Consider the following 27,593-nt stretch of genomic DNA (forward strand, 5'->3'; position numbering starts at 1 on the left):
TTTTTGCAGGACAAGTTTTAGTTCTGAATGAGCCCATTTTACCATATAATGTCCTGAAAAACCAGGAAAAAAAAAGTTCACAGTGAGGTAAAATGAAGGTGGGGAAGCAATTCCACCGTATAGTTTGGGGAATTTGTTTTGCATAGTTCAGAGTGCACGGTTTCATTTGAGGTGGTCTCACACGTGGCATCACAGGAGGCTGGGGCTGCACTCGCATCTCTACAGCGTCTCGCCACATTGATCACCTACAGTAAGGGTACCGTCTCACAGTGGCACTTTGATCGCTACGACGGTACGATCCGTGACGTTCCAGCGATATCCATACGATATCGCTGTGTCTGACACGCAGCAGCGATCAGGGACCCCGCTGAGAATCGTACGTCGTAGCAGATCGTTTGGAACTTTCTTTCGTCGCTGGATCTCCCGCTGTCATCGCTGGATCGTTGTGTGTGACACCGATCCAGCGATGCGTTCGCTTGTAACCAGGGTAAACATCGGGTTACTAAGCGCAAGGCCGCGCTTAGTAACCCGATGTTTACCCTGGTTACCAGCGTAAAAGTTAAAAAAAAACAAAACCGTACATACTCACATTCCGGTGTCTGTCACGTCCCCCGGCGTCTGCTTCCCGCTCTGACTGTGAGCGCCGGCCGTAAAGTAAAAGCAGAGCACAGCGGTGACGTCACCGCTGTGCTGTGCTTTACGGCCGGCACTGACAAAGTCAGTGCGGGAAGCCGCCGGCGGGGGACGTGACAGACATCAGAATGTGAGTATGTAGTATTTGTTTTTTTTACATTTACAATGGTAACCAGGGTAAATATCGGGTTACTAAGCGCGGCCCTGCGCTTAGGAACCCGATGTTTACCCTGGTTACCCAGGGACCTCGGCATCGTTGGTCGCTGGAGAGCGGTCTGTGTGACAGCTCCCCAGCGACCACACAACGACTTACCAACGATCACAGCCAGGTCGTATCGCTGGTCGTGATCGTTGGTAAATCGTTTAGTGTAACGGTGCCCTAAGGCCAGGCCATCAATGTTAGTCATGGACAATCTCTTTAAACTTGTTCTATCTGTAATACTACCTCAATCATATTTACTGTAACTTAACTGTTAATAAAGTTGGTATGTAACTAGGGTTGCAGTGCCATATTCTGTTTGACTTGCTGGGATTTGTAGTGCTGTGCACCACCAGCAGGAGAAGTTGATACCATGGTATAGTAGCATTTATACATTTCTGTTCCACTTTGTGTTGAAATAAACTGAGTTTACTATTCCGTATGCTTTGCACAGTGTGTGTGTGTGTACAGTGTATACATTGTGTATGTATACAGTGTATGTGTGTGTACAGTGTGCGTATACAGTGTGCGTGTAAGGCTACTTTCACACTAGCGTTGTTTGGTGCACGTCGCAATGCATTCTTTTGGAGAAAAAACGCATCCTGCAGAATTATCTGCATATGATGCTTTTTTTCTCCATAGACTTTCATTAGCGACGCATTGCGATGTATGGCCACACGTCGCATCCGTCGTGCGATGGATGCGTTGTTTTGGTGGACCGTCGGCACAAAAAAAGTTCCATGTAACTTTTTTTGTGCGTCACGTCCGCCATTTTCGACCGCGCCCCCTCCTCCCCGGACCTTACAATGGGGCAGCGGATGCGTTGAAAAACTGCATCCGCTGCCCTCGTTGTTCATTTCTTTCACAACGTGCGTCGGTACATCGGGCTGACGCATGGCGACGGCCCCGTACCGACGCTAGTGTGAAAGTAGCCTTAGCACAGTGCTTGCAGCACGCCGTTATTTTTATGAATTACAATCTTATACAGCACCAACATATAGCACAGCACTCACTAATTCAGAAAGGACGTGTACAAAAAACGGCGCATATTACAAAGTAATACAGGTTAGGCTGGGTTCACATTGCGTTAGTGGCATCTGTTAGACGGACTACGTTACACAGCGGCATAAACGCGGTGTAACGCAGTCCGTTATGGCCGCCATTGACTCCAATGTCAGACGCATCAGTAGCGCACACCCACAATGGGCGTGCACTAGGGATATGCCGTCATTGAGTGACGGACCCTGGGACGAGGGCTGCAGCGTTTCCGGGTCCGTCACTGCTAGCGCAGATAGAGCTAGAAGATGATCTATCTGCGCTAGCGCAATGTAAACGTCGGCACTTGCGTTAACAGCAGCCCGTTAGCGTATGTGCTGAACAGGCTGCTGCTAACGCAGTGTGAACCCGGCCTTAGGACTACAACCGAGTAGCGCGGGCTCTGTTCACAAGAGCCAACAATCTGCAGAAACAGCAATGCTAAAAACCAGTCTTTACTGCTTCACTAAATACTTATACAGGTGTATCATGAGGCTGTCACTTTACAGGCAAAGACTGGGAACGATGACAGTGTAAAATCTAGTTTTATTTAAAAAAAGAGCCGGTTCACGAGCCGAAAGAGCCGGCTCTTTATAGTGAGCGGAGCCGAAAGAGCCGGATCACCAAAAAGAGCCGGACTGCCCATCACTACTGAGGCCCCTGATCATGTGACCCCTGACTCCTCCCCTCCTGTGACCTCATCACAGGTCCTGTGCGCACAGAGGAGCCGTACATGTGGAGTGCGGCTCTGCGGGTGGAGGTAGGTGCTGGAGATTCCCCATTACTGAGGGGGGACATTAACCCCTTCAGCACTGAGACTCTTTTGGGGTCTCTGTGTGGTGTGAGCAGTGATGTGGAGCTTACTCTTTGCCACATGGTTTTTTTTTGCCTTCCTCTGGATCAGCATGTTAGGGCATGTTAGGTTAGGCTATGGGTTGAACTAGATGGACTTAAAGTCTTCCTTCAACCTTAATAACTATGTGACTATTTTACAGAGGTGCAGCTTGGGTTTTGGTTCAGGGGGGCGAAGCTTCTGAGTGGCCCCTAACCAGGTAATCTTGATTACAACTCAGTGACGCGCCCTAAGGCCGGGATCACACACACACAAGATCCGGCCGAGTCTCGCATAGTAATCCCCGGCCCTGCCGCCTGCACTCCGGAGCGGCTCCATGTATTACTATGCGGCTGCACGCTCCCTCCGGAGTACAGGCTGCAGGGCCGGGGATTACTATGCGAGACTCGGCCGTATCTCGTGTGTGTGTGATCCCGGCCTAATACTGGAGGAGAACCTCAGCAGATGACCGCGCTGTTACTGAAGATAATCTCTATATAACGACCAACACTGATATTACCGCCATATGGTCAGTGGTAGATACCGATCCTACAGAACATATATGAGATCACAGCACAGTTATAGATGGTGACTTACCACTGACGATCTTTCTGATGGAGTCATTCACATTTCTTGTCTTTTCCATCTGGCTCCGACCGACATGTCGACTTCTTCCAGCCAGGACTCGGCTGCAGAGAATACAACAAAGACACATTTCACTTCTCATATTCCAGCCCCATCACCATCTATCTCCAACCTGCACAAACTCCTCATCCTGCTGATATCCCAATACTGAGCCGCTGCTGCCCTATGTGTCCCTATTACTCCACCTGATACCACAATACTGAGCCGCTGCTGCCGTATGTGTCCTTATTACTGCCCCTGATACCCCAATACTGAGCCGCTGCTGCCGTATGTGTCCCTATTACTGCCCCGGAAACCCCAATACTGAGCCGCTGCTGCCGTATGTGACCCTATTACTCCACCTGATACCCCAATACTGAGCCGCTGCTGCCGTATGTGTCCCTATTACTGCAGCTGATACCCCAATACTGAGCCGCTGCTGCCGTATGTGTCCCTATTACTGCCCCGGAAACCCCAATACTGAGCCGCTGCTGCCGTATGTGACCCTATTACTGCACCTGATACCCCAATACTGAGCCACTGCTGCCGTATGTGTCCCTATTACTGCACCTGATACCCCAATACTGAGCCGCTGCTGCCGTATGTGTCCCTATTACTGCACCTGATACCCCAATACTGAACCGCTGCTGCCGTATGTGTCCCTATTACTGCCCCGGAAACCCCAATACTGAGCCGCTGCTGCCGTATGTGTCCCTATTACTGCACCTGATACCCCAATACTGAGCCGCTGCTGCCGTATGTGTCCCTATTACTGCCCCGGAAACCCCAATACTGAGCCGCTGCTGCCGTATGTGACCCTATTACTGCACCTGATACCCCAATACTGAGCCACTGCTGCCGTATGTGTCCCTATTACTGCACCTGATACCCCAATACTGAGCCGCTGCTGCCGTATGTGTCCCAATTACTGCACCTGATACCCCAATACTGAACCGCTGCTGCCGTATGTGTCCCTATTACTGCCCCGGAAACCCCAATACTGAGCCGCTGCTGCCGTATGTGTCCCTATTACTGCACCTGATACCCCAATACTGAGCCGCTGCTGCCGTATGTGTCCCTATTACTGCCCCTGATACCCCAATACTGAGCCGCTGCTGCCGTATGTGTCCCTATTACTGCACCTGCTGTGTGGTTCTCTGTGCCTTCTAAATTCTAAAGCAACCCTCTAGAATATAGTAATGCCAGATGCATATGCCCTAGAAAACAGCACCCACATTTTTCCCCCTAGAAAGTAATAATTCCCCTGTGTGCCCCTTTGACAGTCACAGTAACCGGAGTTCCCCTATCACAATAAGTGCCCACTTTACAGTTTAAAATGTCCCGAGACTCCCCCCGAGCATAATTCAGCCCCTAATATACAGCACCCCATAGGCAACCTCTATAGCATAATTCGACCCCTAATATAACATAGGCAGGCTCTATAGCATGATGCAGTCTTTAATATAAAGCACCTCCCATAGACAGCCTCTATAGCATAATGCACCCCCATATGCAGCCTCTATAGTATAATTCAGACCCTAATATAATGCACCCCCATAGGCAGCCTCTATAGTATCATTCATCCCCTAATGTAATGCACTCCTATAGGCAGCCTCTATAGCATAATTCAGCCCCCAAGATAATGCACCCCCATAGGCAGCCTCTATAGTATAATACAGCCCTTAATATAATGCACCCCATAGGCAGCCTCTATAGCATAATTCAGCTTCTAATATAATGCACCCCCATAGGCAGCCTCTATAGTATAATGCAGCCCTTTATAAAATGCACCCCCATAGACAGCCTCTATAGCATAATTCAGCCCCTAATATACAGCACCCCATAGGCAACCTCTATAGCATAATTCGACCCCCAATATAATGCACCCCATAGGCAGGCTCTATAGCATGATGCAGTCTTTAATATAAAGCACCTCCCATAGACAGCCTCTATAGCATAATTCAGCCCCTAATATAATGCACCCCCATATGCAGCCTCTATAGTATAATTCAGCCCCTAATATAATGCACCCCCATAGGCAGCCTCTATAGTATAATTCAGCCTCTAATGTAATGCACTCCTATAGGCAGCCTCTATATCATAATTCAGCCCACAATATAATGCACCCTCATAGGCAGCCTCTATAGTATAATGCAGCCGTTAATATAATGCACCCCCATATGCAGGCTCTATAGCATAATGCAGCCCTTAATATAATGCACCCCATAGGCAGCCTCTATAGCATAATTCAGCATCTAATATAATGCACCCCCATAGGCAGCCTCTATAGTATAATGCAGCCCTTTATAAAATGCACCCCCATAGGCAGCCTCTATAATAAAATGCGACCTTTAGTATATAATTCACCCCTATAGGCAGCCTTTATAGCATAATGCAGCCCCTAATTTAAAGCACCCCCATAGGCAGGCTCTGTAGAACAATGGAACTTTTATTTCAATGCAGCTCCATAGGCAGCCTCTATACCATAATGCAGCCCCTAATATAAAGCACCCCCATAAGCAGCCTCTATAGCAGTGTTCCCCAACTCCGGTCCTTAAGAGCCACCAACAGGACATGTATTCAGGATTTCCTTAGTATTGCCCAGGCGATGGAGTTCTTGCCTTTCCAGGTAATGCAATTATCATCTGTGCAATACTAAGGAAATCCTGAAAACATGACCTGTTGATGGCTCTTGAGGACTGCAGTTGGGGAACACTGCTCTATAGCATAATTCAGCCCCTAATATAATGCACCCCCATAGGCAGCCTCTATAGCATAATGCAGCCTTTAATATAAAGCACCCCCATAGGCAGACTCTATAGTATAATGCAGCCCCCCACAGGCAGCCTCTATTGCATAATTCAGCCCCTAATATAATGCACCCCCATAGGCAGCCTCTATAGTATAATTCAGCCCCTAATATAATGCACCCCCATAGGCAGCCTCTATAGTATAATGCAGCCCTTAATATAATGCACCCCCATATGCAGCCTCTATAGCATAATACAGCCATTAATATAATGCACCCCCATAGTCAGTCTCTAAAGCATAAAGCAGCCCCTAATATAATGCACCCCATAGGCAGCCTCTATAGTATAATTCAGCCCCTAATATAATGCAGCCTCTATAGTATAATTCAGCCCCTAATATAATGCACCCCATAGGCAGCCTCTATAGTATAATTCAGCCCCTAATATAATGCGCCCCCATAGGCAGCCTCTATAGTATAATTCAGCCCCTAATATAATGCACCCCCATAGGTAGACCCTATAGCATAATGCAGCCCCTAATATAATGCATTCCCATATGCAGCCTCTATAGTATAATGCAGCCCTTAATATAATACACCTGCATAGGCAGCCTCTATAGTATAATGCACCCCCATAGGCAGCCTCTATAGCATAATGCAGCCCCTAATATAATGCACCTCCATAGGCAGCCTGTATAGTATAATGCAATCTTTAATATAATGCACCCTGCGACGCAGTGACCCCTCTTACAGCTAATGGGCGATGTGTGTGCGCTTCAGGATGCTCTTGGAGGCACAATTCTGATGGTGAATTAGGGACTGGCATTATTGTAAATGGCCGGTATGTTTCTCTGCGCTGTAAGCCCAAAATGATACGGTTATGCTGGGACGTAGTTTCACAAGTGTTTGTTGTGTTTATTTATAAGGGTGCTTATAGGGTTAGTCAAGGAGCTGGGTGGGAATTGACTAACCACACATGCACCGCCCATCCATGGGGGGGTGGTTACAACCATATAATGTGACTGAGGTCTGGTAGCATTGTCAGAGTGTATGGACCTGAGTTGTATGTGTTGTAGGTCCTGAAAGAGGTCAGGTCTATGTTGGAAGCTCCGGCGAGTGGAGACTTCCTGAAGAGACCGTGGACCTGAATGGTCGGTGTTGGAAGCTCCTGTGAGTGGAGACTTCCTGGAAGCACCTGGTGAGACCATGTACCTGCAGAGTCTGTGACGGCTTCTGTGTTGGCGAAGCCAGGACTGACAAGGAGTCAGCTTGTGGAGCGGAGCTCCTGAGAGGTAACCCCGGGTATGGGGAAAGAACTATGTGCACTGACAAAGGACAGTTACTGAACTGCGAGGTCACCTGGTGACTGAAGAGGCAGGCTTGACTAGTGAATGCTTTGTAAAGCCATGCGTGATGAAGTAATGGACTATGTGTAAGCCGGTGATATGCAACCTGGCTTACGGAGCGGTTTATGACGTTTCAATAAACCGTATGGACTGTTTTGTGTGAAAAAACTGTGCCTGACCGTTAATCTGCTGCCAAGCGAGTGTTCCCCAACACAAACAGTAGGCGCAACACCACAACCCCCATAAGCAGCCTCTATAGTATAATGCAGCCCTTAATATGATGCACCCCCATAGGCAGCCTCTATAGTATAATGCAGCCCTTAATATAATGAACCCCCATAGGCAGCCTTTATAGCATAATTCAGACCGATTAAAAAATTAAACCAATACTCCCCTTTTTTCCTGGTTCCTCCGCTGCTCTGAGCGCCCACTGTCCGGAAATGTGCGGGCGCTCAGAGCAGCGGAGGAACCAGGAAAAAAGGTAGTGATGTCATTGTGACCCCCTGTCAGTGTCGGCATTAGTGATATCAGATGCTGAGAGGGGGATAATGGGAGAGGGAGCATAACGCTCCTTCTCTCATCAATGCGGTTAGCTGTATCGGAATCTAGCCGATACAGTTGAACTTGCGATGACGGGCATGGGAGGCCCACTGCTGGCACCGGGCCCCCCGCCCGCTCAAGGCCCCCATAGCGGCAGAGCTAGGAGATCGATTGTCCCTGCACAGTTACATTCTGCGGAAGTATGGGCACGCTGTGCACGCCAATACAGTTACAGTAGCGTAGCTCCGCCTTGGCCCCCTCAGAGCACGGGGCCCAGGGTGACCAGCCCCTCTGCCAGCTTGTTACTGGAGTGAGTATCGCAGGTGATGCAGCGCCATGCTCCAGTTCGCAGCGAATAAACATGCGGGGATTGCCCGCCATACACTGTCATACAGAAGACATGTCTACTGGCGTAACTGTGACTGTCCGGCTGCATCACGTCATCTATACAATGTGCACAGCCGATTTTTTTGTACAATACTTTGGCTTTTCTCATGGCACTGTAGAGTTTGAGGACCTGATCTGAGTGTTCTGCATCACCCAAGTACCGATTGTAATCCAAGTTACAATCTGGCTTTGGGACTTGTGTTGTGGTACCATGAACAGTGACCAGGGAGCTGTTGTCACAGTGTATGGTGGTGAAGATAAGGACATCCCTATTGTCCTTATAATTGACCACCAGCATGTTGTCGCTTCACAATCATGAAGCGCTAAAGTATACTGTAGCTGAGAGTAAGCAACCCCAGCTCTCTCAAAGCACCCAAAGGGCGCCAAATCACCAGGACAACTCCAAACAGAAATTAACACAAAAAAAGGAGCAAAAAAGTCCACAAAGACATAATTATGTATAAAAGATATATATAACATTTTATTTCAATAAATATAACAATGCAATTGTACAGAGGGTACCCTGTTGAGAAAGCTATTTGGCGAAATGTACTTTTGGGGGTACTTTCCCTGATGACTGCAATGGGTAAGCCTGTAATATGCTGCATCTAATTTCTGTTACCTATGCTAATGGGGTACCTGTGGGACCCTCTGTACAATTGATATTGGCTTATATCTGTTGCCGAAAGGTTGTATTATAGTATTTCCCCCCCCTACTTAGTTACCATCATGTCTCCTCCCTATTGTCCCCTTTTACTTGCATAGTTCTGATATTTTTTCTATGTTATATTGTTATATTTATTGAAATTAAACGTTATATATATCTTTTATACATACCGGGAATTATGTCTTTGTGGACTTTTTTGCTCTGTTTTTTTGTGTTAGTTTGCCCATTTAGTGTCTTAGGCAGGTGTCTCTGATTTTTTCACATAGCGCCGCAGGCAACTTTACCTCTCGCAGAGAGGGTCTTGAAAAGGGGGATGCTGTGAAAGTTATCAATGTAGAGGTGATAACCCTTATCCAGCAGTGGGTGCATCAATTCCCACACAATTTTCCCACTCAGCCCCCAGGTAATCTGGGTGTCTTTTCCCTTGTAGACCCTAAATCTGTGTGTTTACCCTAGGGTACTCATGTACAGTTTGTACATTTTAATTCCATACCTGGCCCTCTTACTGGGCAGGTATTGTTGAAATTTTAGCCTCCCTTTGAAATGAACCAGTGATTCATTTATAGTGATGTCCCTTTGGAGGTTGTGCGCCTCAGCAAAATTTCTACTGAAGTGTTCAACCACTGGCCTAATTTTATATAGATTAAGTTCGGATCATCTCGGGGAGGACACTGCGCATTATCACTATAATGCAATCATTTTTGGATCTCTTCAAATCGTGTACTTGTTATGGTCATACAGAATATTGGTACTGTAGAGAATTTTAGTACTCCAGTATTGCCGAAGCTCTGCTTTTTGGATTATGCCCATATGCAGCACAATTCCCCAAAATGTCATCATCTCTGCTGCATCTACAGGGGTCCATCTGATGTATGATGACGTGGGGTTTCGGGTGAAAAATAGATGGGCATACAAGTTTGTCTGGGCCACCATAAGATTTATTATTTCCTCACTGAAAAAGAATATAAAGAATTCAATTTCAGTGAGGCCAGTGAGGTCAAACTGGATTCCTTAGCTGCTGATCAAATCCGGAATGACGGGCTGATAATTTTCGGGAGATGCAATCTATATAGGATCGATTGTTGGAGGGGTTGCTTGGGTCCTAGGGTGCCTTGTTGGGGTTCTTTCCTAACTAGATGAGGAGGAGGACTAAAGGTATGTGGGATCTTCCTCACTGGCTGAATCTGTCTTGGAGGCAAGGAAAGCATATGCCTCCTCTGGTGAATACCGTCTTGACGAATGGGCCATTTTTATTTTATCGTTCAAAACCCTGGATATGTTTGTGCAAGTGGTGCTTTACACGTGTAATGTGTGGAGCTTGTGTATAGGATACTATTTATTAAAAAACAGCAGGTAAAGACCCCAATATCCACAGGTGTCCCTTCTAATTGGGGGAAACTGTCACCTCTAATAATCCTCGGACAGTTCTGACAAACACGGTAAAGTGCCCCTTTATGGAGGTGACAGAAAGTCTGTTTAGTCCCTTTAGCTTCATAGTATCAGCTCTAATCCAATGGTGAGAGAGCGATTTACCCTGAAGAGTCACAGATTGTGAGGTTGTTATAAAATGTTATATTTAAGGTACCGTCACATTAAGCGACGCTGCAGCGATATAGACAACGATGCCGATCGCTGCAGCGTCGCTGTTTCGTCGTTGTGTGGTCGCTGGAGAGCTGTCACACAGACGGCTCTCCAGCGACCAATGATGCCGAAGTCCCCGGGTAACTAGGGTAAACATCGGGTTACTAAGCGCAGTGCCGCGCTTAGTAACCCGATGTTTACCCTGGTTACCAGTGTAAATGTAAAAAAACCCAAACACTACATACTTACATTCCGGTGTCTGTCGCGTCCCCCGGCGTCCGCTTCCCTGCACTGTGTAAGCGCCGGCCCTAAAGCAGAGCGGTGACGTCACCGCTGTGCTTTGCTTTACGGCCGGCACTGACATTCAGTGCAGGAAGCTCTGAGCAGCAGCGCGGACGCCGGGGGACGTGACAGACATCAGAAGGTGAGTATGTACTGTTTTTTTTTTGTTTGTTTTTTTTTTACTTTTACAATGGTAACCAGGGTAAATATCGGGTTACTAAGCGCGGCCCTGCGCTTAGTAACCCGATATTTACCCTGGTTCCCTGGTTACCATTGTAAAACATTGCTGGCATCGTTGCTATTGCTGTCAAACACAACGATACACGCCGATCTGACGACCAAATAAAGTTCTGGACTTCTAGCTCCGACCAACGATATCACAGCAGGATCCTGATCGCTGCTGCGTGTCAAACACAACGATATCGCTATCCAGTACGCTGCAACGTCACGGATCGCTATCGTTATTGTTTTTAAGTTGTTCAGTGTGAAGGTACCTTTAGGGGGTTTGTGTTGTCTCCTCATAAGAATCACAATGGTTTTGTTTCTTTTCAACTGATAGATACAAATGACCCAACTATGAAAGACCGGAACCAAGAAAACCTGTATTACACTCATTGTATGTATGGTGCCCCTTTCTTGGCCCCCACACACCCTATAATGTTCTCACAGTACCACCATCCTCAATATTATTTTTGTATTCAAGATAACGGAATGGAGAAAGTCAGCACTCACACCTTTTTGAAGATGCTTCAGTTCTTCTACTGGTCCATGTTCATAGGCCAGTGGAGCATGGACCAGTAGAAGCGCAAATTAAGCCTGAAACGTTCATTGTCTGTCAGGTCTTTTTTTTTTGGAAATCACAGAACCTTCCGCCACGCTGCTAGCACTGTTGCACTTTTTGTCATTGTCCTGAATCAAATGAAAATTAAAAAGGACTGAAGTATCTTCTAAAATGGGTGAGTGCTGATTTTCTTCATTCCGTTGTCTTGATTATAAATAGTCTCACGTATGCAGCATCCTGAAGATTTAATATACTGGAGTTTGCAACATTGGTTCAATGTGTCCATATACTGGGTAAAAACTTACTATTTGGTACCTCAACACTTCAATATAGTTATTTTTGGAATATTTTCACACTTTTTTTGGTGTTGTTCATGTAATATATGGAAGCCTACATGGAGACATTGTCATCAAATAACTCCTGTCTTGATGTTCTTATAAAAAAGCTTTTTTAAAAGCCTCAAACTTCTGTGTGTGACTCAGAGCTGAGATCTAATGTGCTAGAAGATTACAGTGCAAGGAAGACGGGAAACCTTCATATAGAGGCCGGTGGGGATGGAGTCAGTGACGGACTCTGGACAGATCTGTTCCTAGAGCCGCAGTAGGAGATGGAGATGTCGTCCTCATCATGGAGTCGTTATTTCTCCTGTCACGTGTAATGAATATCTCCTGCAGTATTACTAATGCCGATTCCAGGGTCGGTAAATGAGGCGAGAATTAGCGTTATGGAAGATGAGTCTATGAGGAACGTATTCAGCTGCCGACTCCGAGGAAGAAACTGCTTGTTGTCTGTGGCCGAAATATATAGGTTTTATTAGTAGATGGAAAGAAGGAAACTAAATACTGTAAAATAATAAATATCGTCATATGTTTCCCTTATTATCCCCAGTAATTGTATTATTACACAGGATTCTTATGATGTTACATCGGCTCATCTTCTTCTCATTCAGGTCTCTACAATATCGGATCCTCTCAGTGAAGATCTTCTATATAAGAGAATTTTCCTGATTTACCCATCAAGGATGGATATGGACAGAGACAAGATGGCGGAGAGGATATTACACCTCACCCTAGAGATCCTCTTCCGTCTTACTGGAGAGGTGAGAGATTCTGATGATGTCACATTACATCATTCTCATCTATGGGAATAACAGATGGACAGAACTGGAGAGGTGAGGACTCTGGAAATGTCTGTAGTGAGATTTATTAATGTGTCTCTCCATAACCAGGATTACACAGTAGTGAAGAAGACCTCTAGTGAGCGCTGTCAGGACCCTGTGTCTGAAGGATGCAGAAGACCCCTGAGCCCAATCACAGGGTCTCCACCTCACCCCCTGATCCATGAGGACATCAATGACCAGAAGATCCTAGAACTCACCTACAAGATGATTGAGCTGCTGACTGGAGAGGTGACACTGCTGGGAATGCTGGGACATTTTACAGTAACGCTATAAAGGGATCGGGGGGATGACGATATCATTGTATGTGTCAGGTTCCTATAAGGTGTCAGGATATCGCCATCTATTTCTCCATGGAGGAGTGGGAGTATTTAGAAGGACACAAAGATGTGTACAAGAACGTCATAATGGAGATTCCCCAGCCCCTCACGTCACCAGGTAATAGACAGGACTAAATACACATGGAATATAATTATCTGTATGTAAAGAATGAATTCAGTCCCTGTATGTGTTTCCTCCAGATCTATCCAGTAAGATGACAACACCAGAGAGATGTCCCCGTCCTCTTCTTCCACAGGACTGTAAGCAAGAACATCCCAATGTTCCTCAGGATCATCAGGTAGATGGAGAGAAGGTGTCATGAGATCTCCCCTATGATATGTAGACGGCTGTGAAGGTCTTGTGCTCAGTCTTGTTTTATCCACCAGTATTATATGTTTTATACTTGTGTAATGAGAACGGTGGAGATGGCAGGATTAGAGCTGATCATAGATATGACTTTTCCATCTATCTGTGACTTTTTGTTTTAGAGTGAAGATCTGACCCATATTAATACTACAGAGACATATGTGAGGGGTGATGAGTGGTGTAAAGAGGAGATTCCTACATGTGACTACCCAGGTGAGTAGTAACCACTAAATGTACAAAACTTGATTAAATACCATTAAAATACAGAAACAAACATAACAAAAGAGTAATCACAGGAAAATGACAGTGGTCAACCAAGAGTAAGGAAGACACCACAGGAAAAACAGGCAATAAAACCCAAGGCAAAAACATAATGATAGTTATGTAGGTATGCTCAAAAAGTGCATTGTGCTGACAACATGTGCCACTTGAAGATCTAGTAGGTATGGAGAATGTATAAGAATACAAATGAATAACGGCACAGGAGAGGTGCAAAAAGTCAATAACCACAATGGTAAAAAAAAAAAAAAAAGCAAGAACCATCAAGGCAAAATAAAAAGGTTAAGCCTAGGGGTTTACCTGAAGAGCAGTGGTGCCTACCACCCCAATGCGTGTTTCGGCGCAGTGCCTTCTTCCGGGGGTCTGGCGTCATGAAGAAATGGTGCCCTTATATATGTCAGAAGCATTAATCATGATTGGTATGGAAAGAAGATGTGACGCTTGCCCAAAAGGCGGCGCATGCGCAGTCCACCGCTCAGAGGTAAGAATCACTGAGGGCGTCATCGGATGAGAGAGTACACGTCACCAGGCCACACCCATGGTTGAACACGTGAGTGGGGCCGTGGACGCAACCCGCCCAGAGCCGAAATGAAGACGCCGTCGGCAATGCCAAACAACGGAGCGCACAGAGCGATTTAACATGAAGAAAGGTGTCAGGTTAACACAGGAGGTAAAATAAGTGGGGAAAGAAGGGGTGATAATAATTGTGAGCAAAATCACATCCTATGTTTTTGCCTTGGGTTTCTTTGCCTGTTTTTCCTGTGGTGCCTTCCTTGCCCTTGGTTGACCACTGTCATTTTCCTGTGATTACCCTTTTGTTATGTTTGTTTCTGTATTTTAATGGTATTTAATAAAGTTTTGTACATTTGTCTATTGGTTCGGTTTGGTGCTTTTTTCCTTTATATGATTTTCATTAATTGAGCAGTGAGGGCCAAGTGTGACTTTCTGTACAGTAACAGGATGAACAATAACAAATTGTATTGTGGTACCGTGTTAGCCAGAAAAATCGATGTGAATACTTTTCTGCCCAATGATGACAAAAGTATTCTAGGAACGATAGCTTAATTGGCTAACCAGAAAATAATATGTTTGCAGCTTTCAGAGCACAGGTGTGAATTGTATCCATGTAGTGACTCATAAATCCAGGTGTTCATGATGACTACAGCTCCTCCTTTGTCTGCTGGTTTGATGATGATATTGTTATTGGCTTTTAAGGATTGTATGGCTTTCCTTTCCTCCATAGTGATATTTTGCGGCACTTTATAGTGTCTGTCCAAAATGTCAGATTTAACTTTTTTACATAAACAGTCAATGTAGTGATCCAGAGTTTGGTTGTGGCCAGGTTGCGGGGTCCAGCTTGTCCTCTTTTTCTTTTTTATTGTGTCGTTCACATTGTCTTGTGATGCGATATCTGTTATGAAAGAATTATTTGTGTAGCAATCTGTGGAAGAATTCCTTGATAATCGCTACAGAACTGAGCCCTATCAAGCTGTTTTGTAGGACAGAATGTTAGTTCCTTTCATAGAACATGCATTTCTCCTGTGCTTGGCTCATATCGTGGACACGCCTGCGGGCAAACATTCCTCTCGAACTGGACATTGTATGACAGACTTAAAAGTCTTAATATTAAAAGGTCATTTTAATGATGACGGAGAAAGAAAAATTTGAGAATTCAAACTAATGAAGATGTTCAATTCTTTGACACTAGGACTCCATTTAACACCTGGATTTATGAGTCACTACATGGATACAATTCACACCTCCACCAGAAGCACTCAAGATAACTAAGAACTTCATTCCCACTGCCTCTCCATTTGTAAGAAAATACCTAATTAGATTTCCTTGGTTTACCTTTAGAAGAGATCACACCTCCCACCCCTAAACAAATGTCCTCCTGTAGTATTCCTTCAATGTTGTGCTTTTTTCTTTTTAACCTATTTGTAATCTTGCCTGAAGAAGGAGCCACTGTGCTTTGAAAGCTGCAAACATACTATTTTCTGGTTAGCCAATAAAGGTATCGCTCCTAGAATACTTTTGTCATCATTGGGCATAAAGTATTCACATCAATTGTACAATAACAGCAGTTTCCCTTTATGCTGAAATTTCAATTTCTTTTAGAACCTGTCAGTAGGATTGTGCACAGTAAACTACAGACAGTGTCAGGTCAGCGCTGTTATACTGAGTACATTGATACCTGGTGATGAAATCCGTCTTGTGGTTGTTGTTTAATCTTTATTTGTAGTTTTCAGTTAATGAGATTCTCGTGCTCTATGGCGGGGCTTTGTGATACTCTGATTACATATTCATCTGTATTGGCTTATGGCAGGTCACTGATTCCTCACTGACCTGCCCCCCATTTTTACATAATGCATATAATAGTGTTGATATTATTGTTGATCATGCCTATAATATTGTGGCTATTGTGAGACTTCGAAAATTTTTTACATCCAACAAAATGACACTGACGGCACCTGCCAGTTGCATCTATCTCTTACTTATAGATGCTATTGCACAGGCGCCGCCATCGCCGGTGACATTTTGCTGGATGTAATTTATTTTCTAAGCCTCACAATAGCCACAATATTATAGGCATTATCAACAATAATATCAACGCTATTATATGCATTATGTAAAAATTATCATCGCCCTTTAACACCCTTCCATGTATCTGGACTTACACTGGGACCCCTAGGCTTGGACCATGGTGTTACCTGCTATTCTGTGGTGTTAGATGACAAGAAGAATAGTCAGGTAGCTGGGTCACAATCAGAAGGATAGAATCAGAAGACACAAAAGTAGTCAGTAATCGGGCCACATTCACAACAGGAAGCAAATACACAAGCCACAAGGTGAGCACAGAGGACTGAACCAGAGAAGAACAACGCTGTTTCTGGCAGATTCCTGTCATATGCTTTGAGCTTTAGTAGGGTGTGGTACTTTCCAAATGGCTGAAGTAGGGAGCAGATTACTCCAGCTGGACAGCAGGAGCAGATTACTCCAGCTGGACAGCAGGAACAGATCCCAGAGGAGATTCGACACACCATATGCAGAAGCCCTAACTAGGGTTGATCGAATAGCTTCGGATAAGTGCTTATTCAATAGCTATAGCACTTCCCGAATAGTTCGGCGTCGCTGCTGCATGTGTTGTGGCGGTGCAACAGTCACAACACATGCATGGATAGCCCAAAAACAGGCAAGGCTCTGCATGTATGTGTTGTGACTGTCACACAGCTACAACACGGGCAGCTGCAGCTCCGAACAGATGATTATTGGGAGTGCTCCATGTAACAAGGTTCCCGAGGCAACTATTCGGTAAGCGCTATAGCTATTAAGATAAGGAGTTTTGCAAAGCTATTCGATCAACCCCCTAGCCCTTATATAACTTAATGACAGAAAACCAGAATAGTCGAAATCCCCATAAAGTGATTCCATTTTATAAATTAATTCACTGAGGGTTATAATCTATACACACATGGTCAAAATTGTTGGTACCCCTCATTTAATGACAGAAAAACACACAATGGTCACAGAAATAACGACTCTAACAAAAGTAATAATAACTAAAAAGATTATAGACGCCTGTGATGCTAATTAGTGGACACACTTTGATTTAACATGTCCCTTTTTTCACATTTTCAGGGGTACAATCATTTCTGTCCAGACCTATTTCATGAGTTTTATTTTTTTTTTTATTCTGTGGACGCATGGTTGAAAAGCAATGTCTGACGTTCATTTTCATGTTGTGGGATTTTCTGTCATTAAACGAGGGGTAACAACAATTTTGACCACGTGTGTAGGAGGACTGAATATTTTGATTCCACAGCCACTTTCCAGAAATTAACATGCAGTGGAATTTGAAGAGTGAAAATTACACATTTGCCATTTTATTACCCAACACTTAGTGCCCAGATTGTGCTCACTATAATATTGCTAAACACAGGGATCCTAAATTTTGTTTTTGCACACTGCAAGATTCAGAAGTGAGAGCGGATTTTGCTGAATTGGTTTATAGAAACCCTGTTGCTTTTCAACAGCCTTTGAGCCACTAATAGTGTGGGAACCTCTGTTTTTCCATTGACAGATGATGGACCTGAGTGGGGACTTGTTTTTTGTGAGATGAGAATTGATATTATTTTCGCCTACATAACATTGATTGGTTTCTTTTTATTCAATATTTGGGAGGCAGAATGAACAAACAGTTGAACACCACGCACTACTGATTCATCTAATAAGGTTTTCTATTAGACTGTGAACTGTCATTGTCTTGGTAAATAATTAGTTTTTTTACATAGCTTGCCATTTTTATGGACAGTTTAAGTAGAAATGTTCAAAAATATAAAATTCCAGGATATTTCATTCAAAAATAATTGTTTTTTTCTTAGCAGATGACTGTACCCAGAGATCAGAGGGACAGCTGACATCTTCAGTTTTTAAATCGGATGATGTCAAAATCCCACAGGATGCAACTGAATTGAATGGCATTACTTCAGATATACCATCATCCCTTCACAGCAAAGATCTGTCATCTGATCCTTTGAAACAGGTCCTGTCTTCTGATTTATTACTGACTAAAAAGGAAAATGAAAGTCACAAAATACGCATTAAAACACAATCTGCTCCTGAAGAAAATAAGTCATTTTCACATTCAGAATATGGAAATACTATAAACCAAAGAACCCACACAGGGGAGAAGCCTTTTTCCTGTTCCAAATGTGGGAAACGTTTTAACCAGGAATCAGATTTGCTTAACCCCTTTACCCTCAAGGGTGGTTTGCATGTGAATGACCGGGCCAATTTTTATAATTCTGACCACTGTCCCTTTATGAGGTTATATCTCTGGAACGTTTAAACGGATCCTGATGATTCTGACATTGTTTTCTCACGATATATTGTACTTCATGACAGTGGTAAAATTTATTTGATATTACTTGCATTTATTTGTGAAGAAATCGGAAGTTTGGCGATAATGTTGCAAATTTTTGCAATTTTCCAACTTTGAATTTTTATGCCCTTATGATATGTCACACAAAATACTTAATAAGTAACATTTCCCACATGTCTACTTTACATCAGCACAATTTTGGAACCAAAATTTTTTTTGTTAGGGAGTTATAAGGGTTAAAAGTTGACCAGCGATTTCTCATTTTTAGAACACCATTTTTTTTTTTTAGGGACCACATCACATTTGAAGTCACTTTGAGGGGTCTATATAATAGAAAATGCCCAAGTATGACACCATGCAAAAAACTGAACCATTCAAAGTGCTCAAAACCACATTCAAGAAGTTTATTAACCCTTCAGGTGTTTCACAGGAATTTTTGGAATGTTTAAAAAAAAAATTAACATTTAACTTTTTTTCACAAAAAATTTACTTCAGCTCCAATTTGTTTTATTTTACCAAGGGTAACAGGAGAAATTGGACCACAAACGTTGTTCTGCAATTTGTCCTGATTACGCTGATACCCCATATGTGGGGGTAAACCATTGTTTGGGCGCATGGCAGAGCTCAGAAGGGAAGGAGCGCCATTTGACTTTTCAATGCAAAATTGTCTGGAATTGAGAGGACACCATGTCTCGTTTGGAGAGCCCCTGATGTGCCTAAACAGTGGAAACCCCCCAAAAGTAACACCATTTTGGAAAGTAGACCCCCTAAGAAACTTTTCTAGATGTGTCGTGAGCACTTTGAACCCCCAAGTGCTTCACAGAAGTTTATAATGTAGAGCCGTAAAAATAAAAAATATTTTTCTCAGTCCCCCATGACAGCACCACAGAAATAGGGGATAAGCCCTTCAGTGACAGGAAACCTACAGGATACTCACCTCTCCCCTGCATCAGTTCGGTTTCCTGTCCCTGACGGGGAACCTACTAGGTGTCGATACCTGAAGACGCCTGAAGCAAGTCCGGGGCCGGCCAGTCCGGGTCATGGCAGCGGGGAGGCCCCTGCCACGGATGGTGCAGTGTCCGAAGCCACCACCGCTGGGACCGACAGGTCTGCAGCGTGGTGGGGGAGAAGTGCAGCCGCCACTCCGGATAGGAGGTAGGGGCTCCGGTACCCGGCGTGCATGAGGAGCGTCCATCCAAGATGGACGTAGCGCCGGAAATGAGGACAACTTATGGGTCGAGGCGGGCACATGCGCAAGGTGCACCAAGATGGCCGCCACCCCAGATCCCTAAGCATTTCCGGGTTCCCGGGAGAGCGTGCAAGCACAGGAAAAAAAAACAAAAAAAACAGAGCTTCTCCTGCGACGCAGCCACAGGGGAGGGGGCTGGTATTAGGCGCCAAATTTAAAAAGGCTCAGACTGGGGAGCTCCTGGCTGCACGTTATTCCAAGGAAGGAACCATGGAAGACAGGGACCAGCAGCTCCAACCGCCACAGCAGCAGCAGCTGCGACACCACCAGAGGATGAAAGCGGATGTGCAGATAAAAAGATCTTCTGCGGACACCTGGAATACTCGGTCCAGCAGCCATTCCACGCAACGTAGCAAGAGCTCCAGTGTGACAAACCAGCCTATGCCACCACCTACGGATCTTACATTACAGGATCCTACTCCTCCTCCAGAACCGGTACCTGCGGTTGCGTCAGATGGGTGAGCGATCTTCATGTCAATTCACTATTATAATTAGGGTCCCCTCTTCTCCGTTTATCTTGGGCAAGGAAAAGAACGGGGAAAACAAAACACAGAACCTGCCCCTTGTGTGAGAACGCCCTACCAAAATCCTGGGTTAAGAAGCTCTGTGACTCCTGTATAGGACGAGTCCTCTGTGAGGAAACCCCAAGTTTTGCCTCTGAATTACGATAAGTAATTAAATCAGAGGTAGAATCCGTATTTAAATCCCTTAAAGGGGTTGGGAAAGTTGGGAAAAATTACCTATACCCTATTCCCACTCTGATTCCTCTAGCTCCGAAAGTGGAGACTCAGATACACGGGACTCCTCCTGCTCTTCTTCTGACAACGGAAGCGGAGGTCGTCATTGCTTTCCCCTAGACGAAGTCGACGCACTAGTGAAGGCAGTAAGATCGGCTATGGGGTGCTGGATCCTTAAAAGAAAATATCCCTTTGAGGAGGAGGCATCTACTTCATGGGATAAAGCCCCCAAACTTGATGTTGCGGTGGCTAAGGCCTCAAAGAAGTTTGCACTACCTTTTGAGGATATGGGTACCCTAAAGGATCCCCTTGATAAAAGAGTTGATACCTTTCTTAAAGGGGCCTGGTAATCGGCAGGAGGATGTTTAAGACCAGCAATAGCAGCTGCATGCACCTCTAGGTCCCAATGATTTGGGTTGATAATTTAGAGAAACAACTGAGGGATGGGGTGTCCAGAAATAAGGTGCTAGACTCTATCCCTATGATAAGAGGGGTGGCGGCCTTTCTAACAGACTCTTTGGCCGACTCGGTTAAACTCGCATCTAAATCAGCAGCTCTTTCAAACGCAGCCGGTAGAACATTATGGCTAAAGAGTTGGCCGGGTGATTTGCAAACCAAGCAGAAGCTTTGCTCGATCCCATGTGAAGGCAAATTTTTAATCGGGGAAACTTTGGATGATATCTTACAAAAAGCAGGGGACAAGAAGAAAGGGTTCCCTAATTTGGCCCCACCATTTGCTAAACGGCCCTTTCACAATAGGAAATTTTTCCCAAAGAAGACCCCCGAGGGAGCAGAACCGATGGGATGAAGGGAAAAGAAGACATAGGGGGTTCCTTTTTTTTTTGGCAATTCCACTCGAGACAAAAAAACTCCCAAGTGACAGCTCCCCCAGGGTGGGAGGGAGATTGTCTCAGTGCCTCCCGGCCTGGGAAAAAATCACAACCAGCCCCTGGATACTGAGCTTAGTAGAATCGGGGCTTCGGATAGACTTTATTTCCCTTCCTCCCCAAAATTATGTACTAACTCCGCTGAGGTCCTCCCCCCAACAACAAGAGGCCCTAGAACAAGAAATTATAAAACTCATGGACAAAGCTGTTATACAGGTAGTTCCCCTAATGGAGAAAGGGAAGGGATTCTATTCCCCACTATTCCTAGTTCCAAAGCCGGATGGATCCTTTCGGACGATAATAAACTTACGGAAGCTAAACAGTTATGTGAGGAACCAAAAATTGAAAATGGAATCGATAAAATCAACGATCAAAAATCTGTTTCCAAACTGTTTCATGATAGTGTTGGATCTCAGCGACGCGTATTATCACATCCCCAAAAACTCTAAAAAATTACTCAGACTAGCAGTAGCCATGAAAGGGAAAATAAGGGAATACCAATACAGAGCCCTTCCCTTTGGCATATCAGTTGCACCCCGCATATTTACCAAACTGATAGCGGAAATGATGGCCCATCTGAAAGAAAAAGACATACTGATAGTCCCATACTTGGACGACTTTTTGATTGTGAGCAATTCGGCCCAACGTTGCCAACAACACTGCTACATAGTGATAAACACTGTAACAAAATTAGGCTGGCTCCTAAACTTACAAAAATCAAAACTAAACCCAACCAGAGTTCAGGAATTTTTGGGTCTAACATTGGACTCCACAACACAAGAATGCCGCCTCCCAGTTTAGAAAAAACAAAAGATAGTAAATCTGGTGTCGAAAGCCTGCTCAAACCCTTCTATGACCCTAAGAAGGCCGATGTCGTTATTAAGGTCCCTTTCTGCCTGCCTCCCAGCGGTCCAATGGGCACAACTTCACGCAAGAGACCTCCAATGGGATGTTTTGAAAAACCAGGCTTCTCTAAGAGGTCACCTAGAAAACCACATGACTCTTAAGTTCAGCCACTATTCATTCCCTAGTCTGGTGGATGGATCCCAACAACCTAGCGAAAGAGATCCCTTGGGTAATAGAAGTATCTCAAATATTTACCACAGACGCAAGCCCCACGGGGTGGGGAGCTCCCCTGAACAACAGGGTCACTCAGGGAGTTAGGACAGGTCAGGAACTGGAGGCTTCCTCAAAGCAAAAAGAACTCTGGGCAGTGGGCCGTGCCCTATTATCTTTCCTCCACAGCCTACGGGGGCATCATGTCTGAGTATTTTTGGACAGTCAGACTGTAGTAGCCTACCTGAATCACCAAGGGGGGACCAGGTCTCGAGCCCTAATGACGGCCACCTCCGAAATCTTCAGCTTAGTGGAAAACAACCTACTATCCCTCTCTGCTCTGCATATAAAAGGAGTAGAGAATCAGAAAGCAGACTTCCTGAGCCGTACCCAATTAAAACAGGGAGAATGGGCATTAAATCAACGCATTTTCGACCAGATCACAGCGCTTTGGAGAATTCCTGTAATAGACCTTTTTGCCAATATAGACAACAGAAAAGTGCAAGCTTTTTGTTCTCAAGGGGGGCCCTCGGACGCTAGATGCTTTCCTGATTCCCTGGACACAAGGCCTTGCATATGCGTTTCCCCCACTAATCCTCATCCCAGCAGTTCTCCGAAAAATCAGGCAGGGCGGGCCAAGACTATTCTTTTGGCCCAAAAGAGCCTGGTTCTCCTGGCTGAGAATACTATCGATCACCGATCCCTGGGTTCTTCCGGATCTGCCGGACCTCCTATCACAGGGACCGGTGTTCCACCCTCAGTCAGAGAAACTCCACTTAATAGCGTGGAATTTGAAAGGTCACTACTGAAGGAAAGAGGGTTTTCGGATAAACTAGTCTCCACATTAAGGAAAAGTAGGAAAACTGTAACAACTAAAATCTATGGCAAGACCTTGAGAAAAATGTTATCCACATCATCCGGGGTAAAATTATAGGATGGGGTTCCAATTGCTGAGATATTAGAATTCCTACAGAAGGGTCTAGATCTGGGCCTCTTAGTGAGTACTCTAAAAGTACAGATAGCGGCTCTAGGAGCATTGTACAGTGAAAATATAGCTTCCAACCCTTGGATAACAAGATTTGCTAGAATTGCGTCAAGATCTAGACCGATAACTATAAAAAGACTTCCTCCTTGTGACTTAAATCTAGTCTTGTCAGCTTTAACAGACTCTCCATTTGAGCCTATAGAGTCAATACCCCTTAAAACCTTATCACTTAAAACGGCCCTTCTGATAGCTCTAACGTCAGCCCGTAGAATAAGTGATCTCCAAGCCCTGTCTGCGAGTCCTCCCTTCACAAAAATCTTGAATGATAGTTATCCTTAAAACTGACCCTGCCTACCTACCCAAAGTAGCGTCCAGATTCCACAGATCTCAGGAGGTAATCCTTCCTTCCTTCTTCTCAGACCCAAAAAATAAAAAGAAAGAAAATTCCACAAATTAGATCTAAAGCGGTGTCTAGTTCAATACCTAGAATCCTCCTAGCAGCATAGGAAGGAAGGACTATGTCCCGGAAGTATTTCGCTGTGTTCCGGGACATAGTGCGCCGGCGCATGCGCACTAATGCTTTTCGGCTTTGCCCGCAGTTGGGCAAAGCATACTGCACGTGCGCAAGGCAAGATTGTGTACTACGGCGTGTACTACGGAGGACAGAGAATGAACTTCAATCCAATATTGCAGCCAGCATGCAGCCAGCGGGTAAGGAAAGGGTGAATCAAAAACCCGAAAACCCCGCCCATATGACCGAAAACCGGTCCCGCCAAATTCAGGTGACAGGTTCCCTTTAAGAGCATCTGGATTACAATCATGATGTAACCGAAAGTGTCTCGGAATGGTTTTCAACTCCGAGACATTGTCGGCATCCCTGGCAGCCATAATGTCTCTGACATGTTCCCGGGCCCTAACATGGAGCTCACGAGAGGTGAGACCTACATAAATTAGGTTACAAGTACATACCGCTTAATAAAGTACATGGGTGGTACTACATGAAATGTATCTCGTAATCCGGTACTCCCTACCTCCACCCGCCGCCGAGAATACAGTGGCCCGCCCGATATTCCTGCATGCCTTACAGGAACCACAGGGAAAGCATCCCCACCTTTGATGTCCGGATCCAAACAAACTAAGGGGGGCTGAGACATAGTGACTCCTCCTTACCAGTTGGTCCTTCAGACTCCTCCCCTTTCTAGCCATAAGAAGAGGTCGATCCGGTAGAATTCTATTTAAGGTAGGTTCTGTTTTCAGTACTGACCAATGTCTCTGCAGAATCTCCCGAATATTATCCCATTTGTTATTAAATGTAGTGATGAATCTAAGTGGCTGATCCCTCTTAATGGGAATGGAGGTGGAAGATCTGCAGAGTAATTGATCTCTTGGGGCCCTCCTGGCACGAAGATAACCCTTCTTGATATCCCTCCTGCTATAACCCCGATCCAGGAAACGAATTGAGAGATCCCGAGCCTGACTCTCAAAGACCTCGTCCGTGGAGCAAATCCTTTTCATTCCTAAAAATCGGCCTGTTGGTATAGCACGTATTGTGCATCTGGTATGTGCTTAGGTGGAGTATAGCAGGGCATTGACCGACGTCTCTTTACGGAACACATCGGTCTGTACTCTGCCACCCTTACATCTGTTGACCTTGATGTCCAGAAAGTCAATGTCACCTACAGCTACCCTGTGCGTAAGGCGGATATTACGATTGTTCTTATTTAGTCCACAGATGAAGTCCCAAGAGGACAGACTCGGGGACCTGCCAAATCATGAACACGTCATCAATGTACCAGCACTGCACATGGGAGGCGGCGCACATGCCCTCCCCAAAAATCTCCCTCTCCCGGAATCCAAGAAAGACTTTAGCGTACGAGGCCGCGCCCTTGGCAGTGCCACGGTTCTGGAGGAAGAACCGATCTTTGAACATGAAAAAATTGTGTATCAGAATGAATTGAAGTAATTCCAGGATCAGGGAACGCAGTGAGGGATCAAGGTTACTCATGCCCAAGAAGAACTCAACCGCCTCTAACCCGTCACCATGCTTAATGCTAGTGTACAAGGATTCTACATCAACTGTTGCAAACAACATATCTGGTTCTAAGGTGAGGCCATCGAGTTTCCTCAGGACGTCCGTAGTGTCCCTGACATAGGAGGGGAACGACTCAACCAAGGGATGCATGTAGGGTTCAATGAACTTACAAATGGGGTCGCATAACCCACCTATGCCAGAAACAATCGGACGCCCCGGGGGTTCCACTGGGTCCTAGTGAACTTTCGGCAGCAGAAAGAAGGTAAGGACCACCGGATACTTGACAATCAGGCCCTCAAACACCCTCTTAGATATGATGCCCAGTGTCAGGGCCCGGTCCAGGATCTCGAACAAAGTTCTAGAGAAACTGGACAGTGGGTTATGTGATAGGGAAGTATAGGACTCCCGATCTCTTAGCTGATGAAATGCCTCCAGCTCATACTTCTCCGTTGGCCAGACGACCACGTTCCCCCCCCCTTTATCCGCTGGTTTAATTACAACATCACGCAGAGATCTCAACTCCTTGAGAGCTCTCCTTTGTGCCACTGTCAAATTGTCACCCCTTTTGTCACTTGGGATTTTTTTCAAATCCTCCAAAACAAGTTTATTGAAAATGTCAATCTGGGGACATAGGGAGAAGGGGGGAAACATGGTACATCTCTGGGCAAAGGAAGCAGGAAAGGTACCTGTGGCAGGTGGATCACTTTCTCCTGCGAGTTCCTCCAAGGCAGCAAGTGCCTCTTGCTCTAAGGCTGTGTCCAAACTGAGAGTATCCATAGGTTTAGTATGCAATTTTCGCAGGATAACCTTCCTCAGAAACAGCTGTGTGTCCTTCATAGCTGCAAAATAATTAAAGTTATTAGTCGGAACTAACGTTAGATTGGATTAATTGATCCTTAGACAACACATGATCTGATAAATTGATTACCTCTAAATTTATTAGTAGATTTAGATTTTCTCTCCTGGGATTGGGGTGGGGTAAAGCGTTGCTTATTTTTCCCTTTCCGATTTCCAAATTTGCCCAATCCTAGTCTTTCATTAAGAACACTATTGGAATGACTGCTGCCGGACGGTTCTTCATCCATAGAGGATGCAGAAGAAAAGGAGTTACGATGAACCGAGGATTTGGGCTGAATAGCCTGTCTTTTCCTCCATCTATATACATGGTTGTTTTTAAAATCCAGCACATCTCTCTGGTATTTCTTAGTCTTGGATGCAACTATTTATTTTTCCCATTTTTGGAATTCCCCCTCAAGTTCTTCATTGAGTTTTGCTTTGGCTGCCACCGTAAGGGTGCTGAATAAGGTCTCCTGTAGGGAACCAATTTCATTTTCCACCTCCTGTAAGAAAGTCATGTTTGATTTGATCAATAATTCCATATAGCCTCTAGAACAATTCAAAGATGGCTCCTCCCACTGTTTATTAAGGAGTTCATCCTGCATAGTAAACGATGGAAAAACCTGTATACTTAGACCTCTGGGGATTAGACCCTTGGCAATGTACCTCTCTAAAAAAGCCTTGTTCCACCATAGGCGTGTTTTTTTTGTTTAGCAAGTATTTCAATTTAGTAGCAGAATCCTCTGTTTCCCTTGAATTAAAAAGCACAACTGAGTCATCACCGAATACCTCATCCAATTTAGTGAGCCATTTTTTTTCCCCCGGGCTCTATGATCCTTGTGATCAGTTGGAAAAGCTGTGAAAATACACAGTAACAAGATTAATTTATAACAAAGACCGACCTTGCGGATACGTTCATAAATATACCACTCCCTTCTACAAAGAGTGCCCATAGCACTTTGAAGGGGAGGAGGTTGGGCAAACTCCCATATAAATATTATCCTATAAACTTAACAAGAGCATGATGCCCCATAAATAAACATGACGTTTGGGCGCACGGGAGAGCTCAGAAGGGAAATAGCACCGTTTTACTTTTTCAATGCAGAATTGTGTGGATTGAGATCGGACG

General features: G+C 45.0%; 1 protein-coding gene across 2 annotated transcripts in view; it reads left to right on the forward strand.

The window, feature by feature from the left end:
* The first annotated feature begins 2,550 nt into the window (after window positions 1-2,550).
* LOC143766584 (uncharacterized) overlaps window positions 2,551-27,593 on the forward strand; it is a 41,105-nt gene continuing 16,062 nt past the window's right edge. The window contains exons 1-7 of one of the 2 annotated variants that reach the window (XM_077254369.1): window positions 2,551-2,627; window positions 12,606-12,755; window positions 12,885-13,064; window positions 13,148-13,271; window positions 13,355-13,452; window positions 13,643-13,733; window positions 18,182-18,342. In XM_077254369.1, coding sequence (XP_077110484.1) covers window positions 2,601-2,627; window positions 12,606-12,755; window positions 12,885-13,064; window positions 13,148-13,271; window positions 13,355-13,452; window positions 13,643-13,733; window positions 18,182-18,342 — 831 coding nt within the window. In that variant the 5' untranslated portion in view covers window positions 2,551-2,600. The remainder of the gene's footprint in view (window positions 2,628-12,605; window positions 12,756-12,884; window positions 13,065-13,147; window positions 13,272-13,354; window positions 13,453-13,642; window positions 13,734-18,181; window positions 18,343-27,593) is intronic. The other variant, XM_077254370.1, reaches the window with a different exon arrangement.

Source organism: Ranitomeya variabilis, chromosome 4 (genome assembly GCF_051348905.1).
Source record: "Ranitomeya variabilis isolate aRanVar5 chromosome 4, aRanVar5.hap1, whole genome shotgun sequence".
NCBI classification, from domain to species: Eukaryota; Metazoa; Chordata; class Amphibia; order Anura; family Dendrobatidae; genus Ranitomeya; species Ranitomeya variabilis.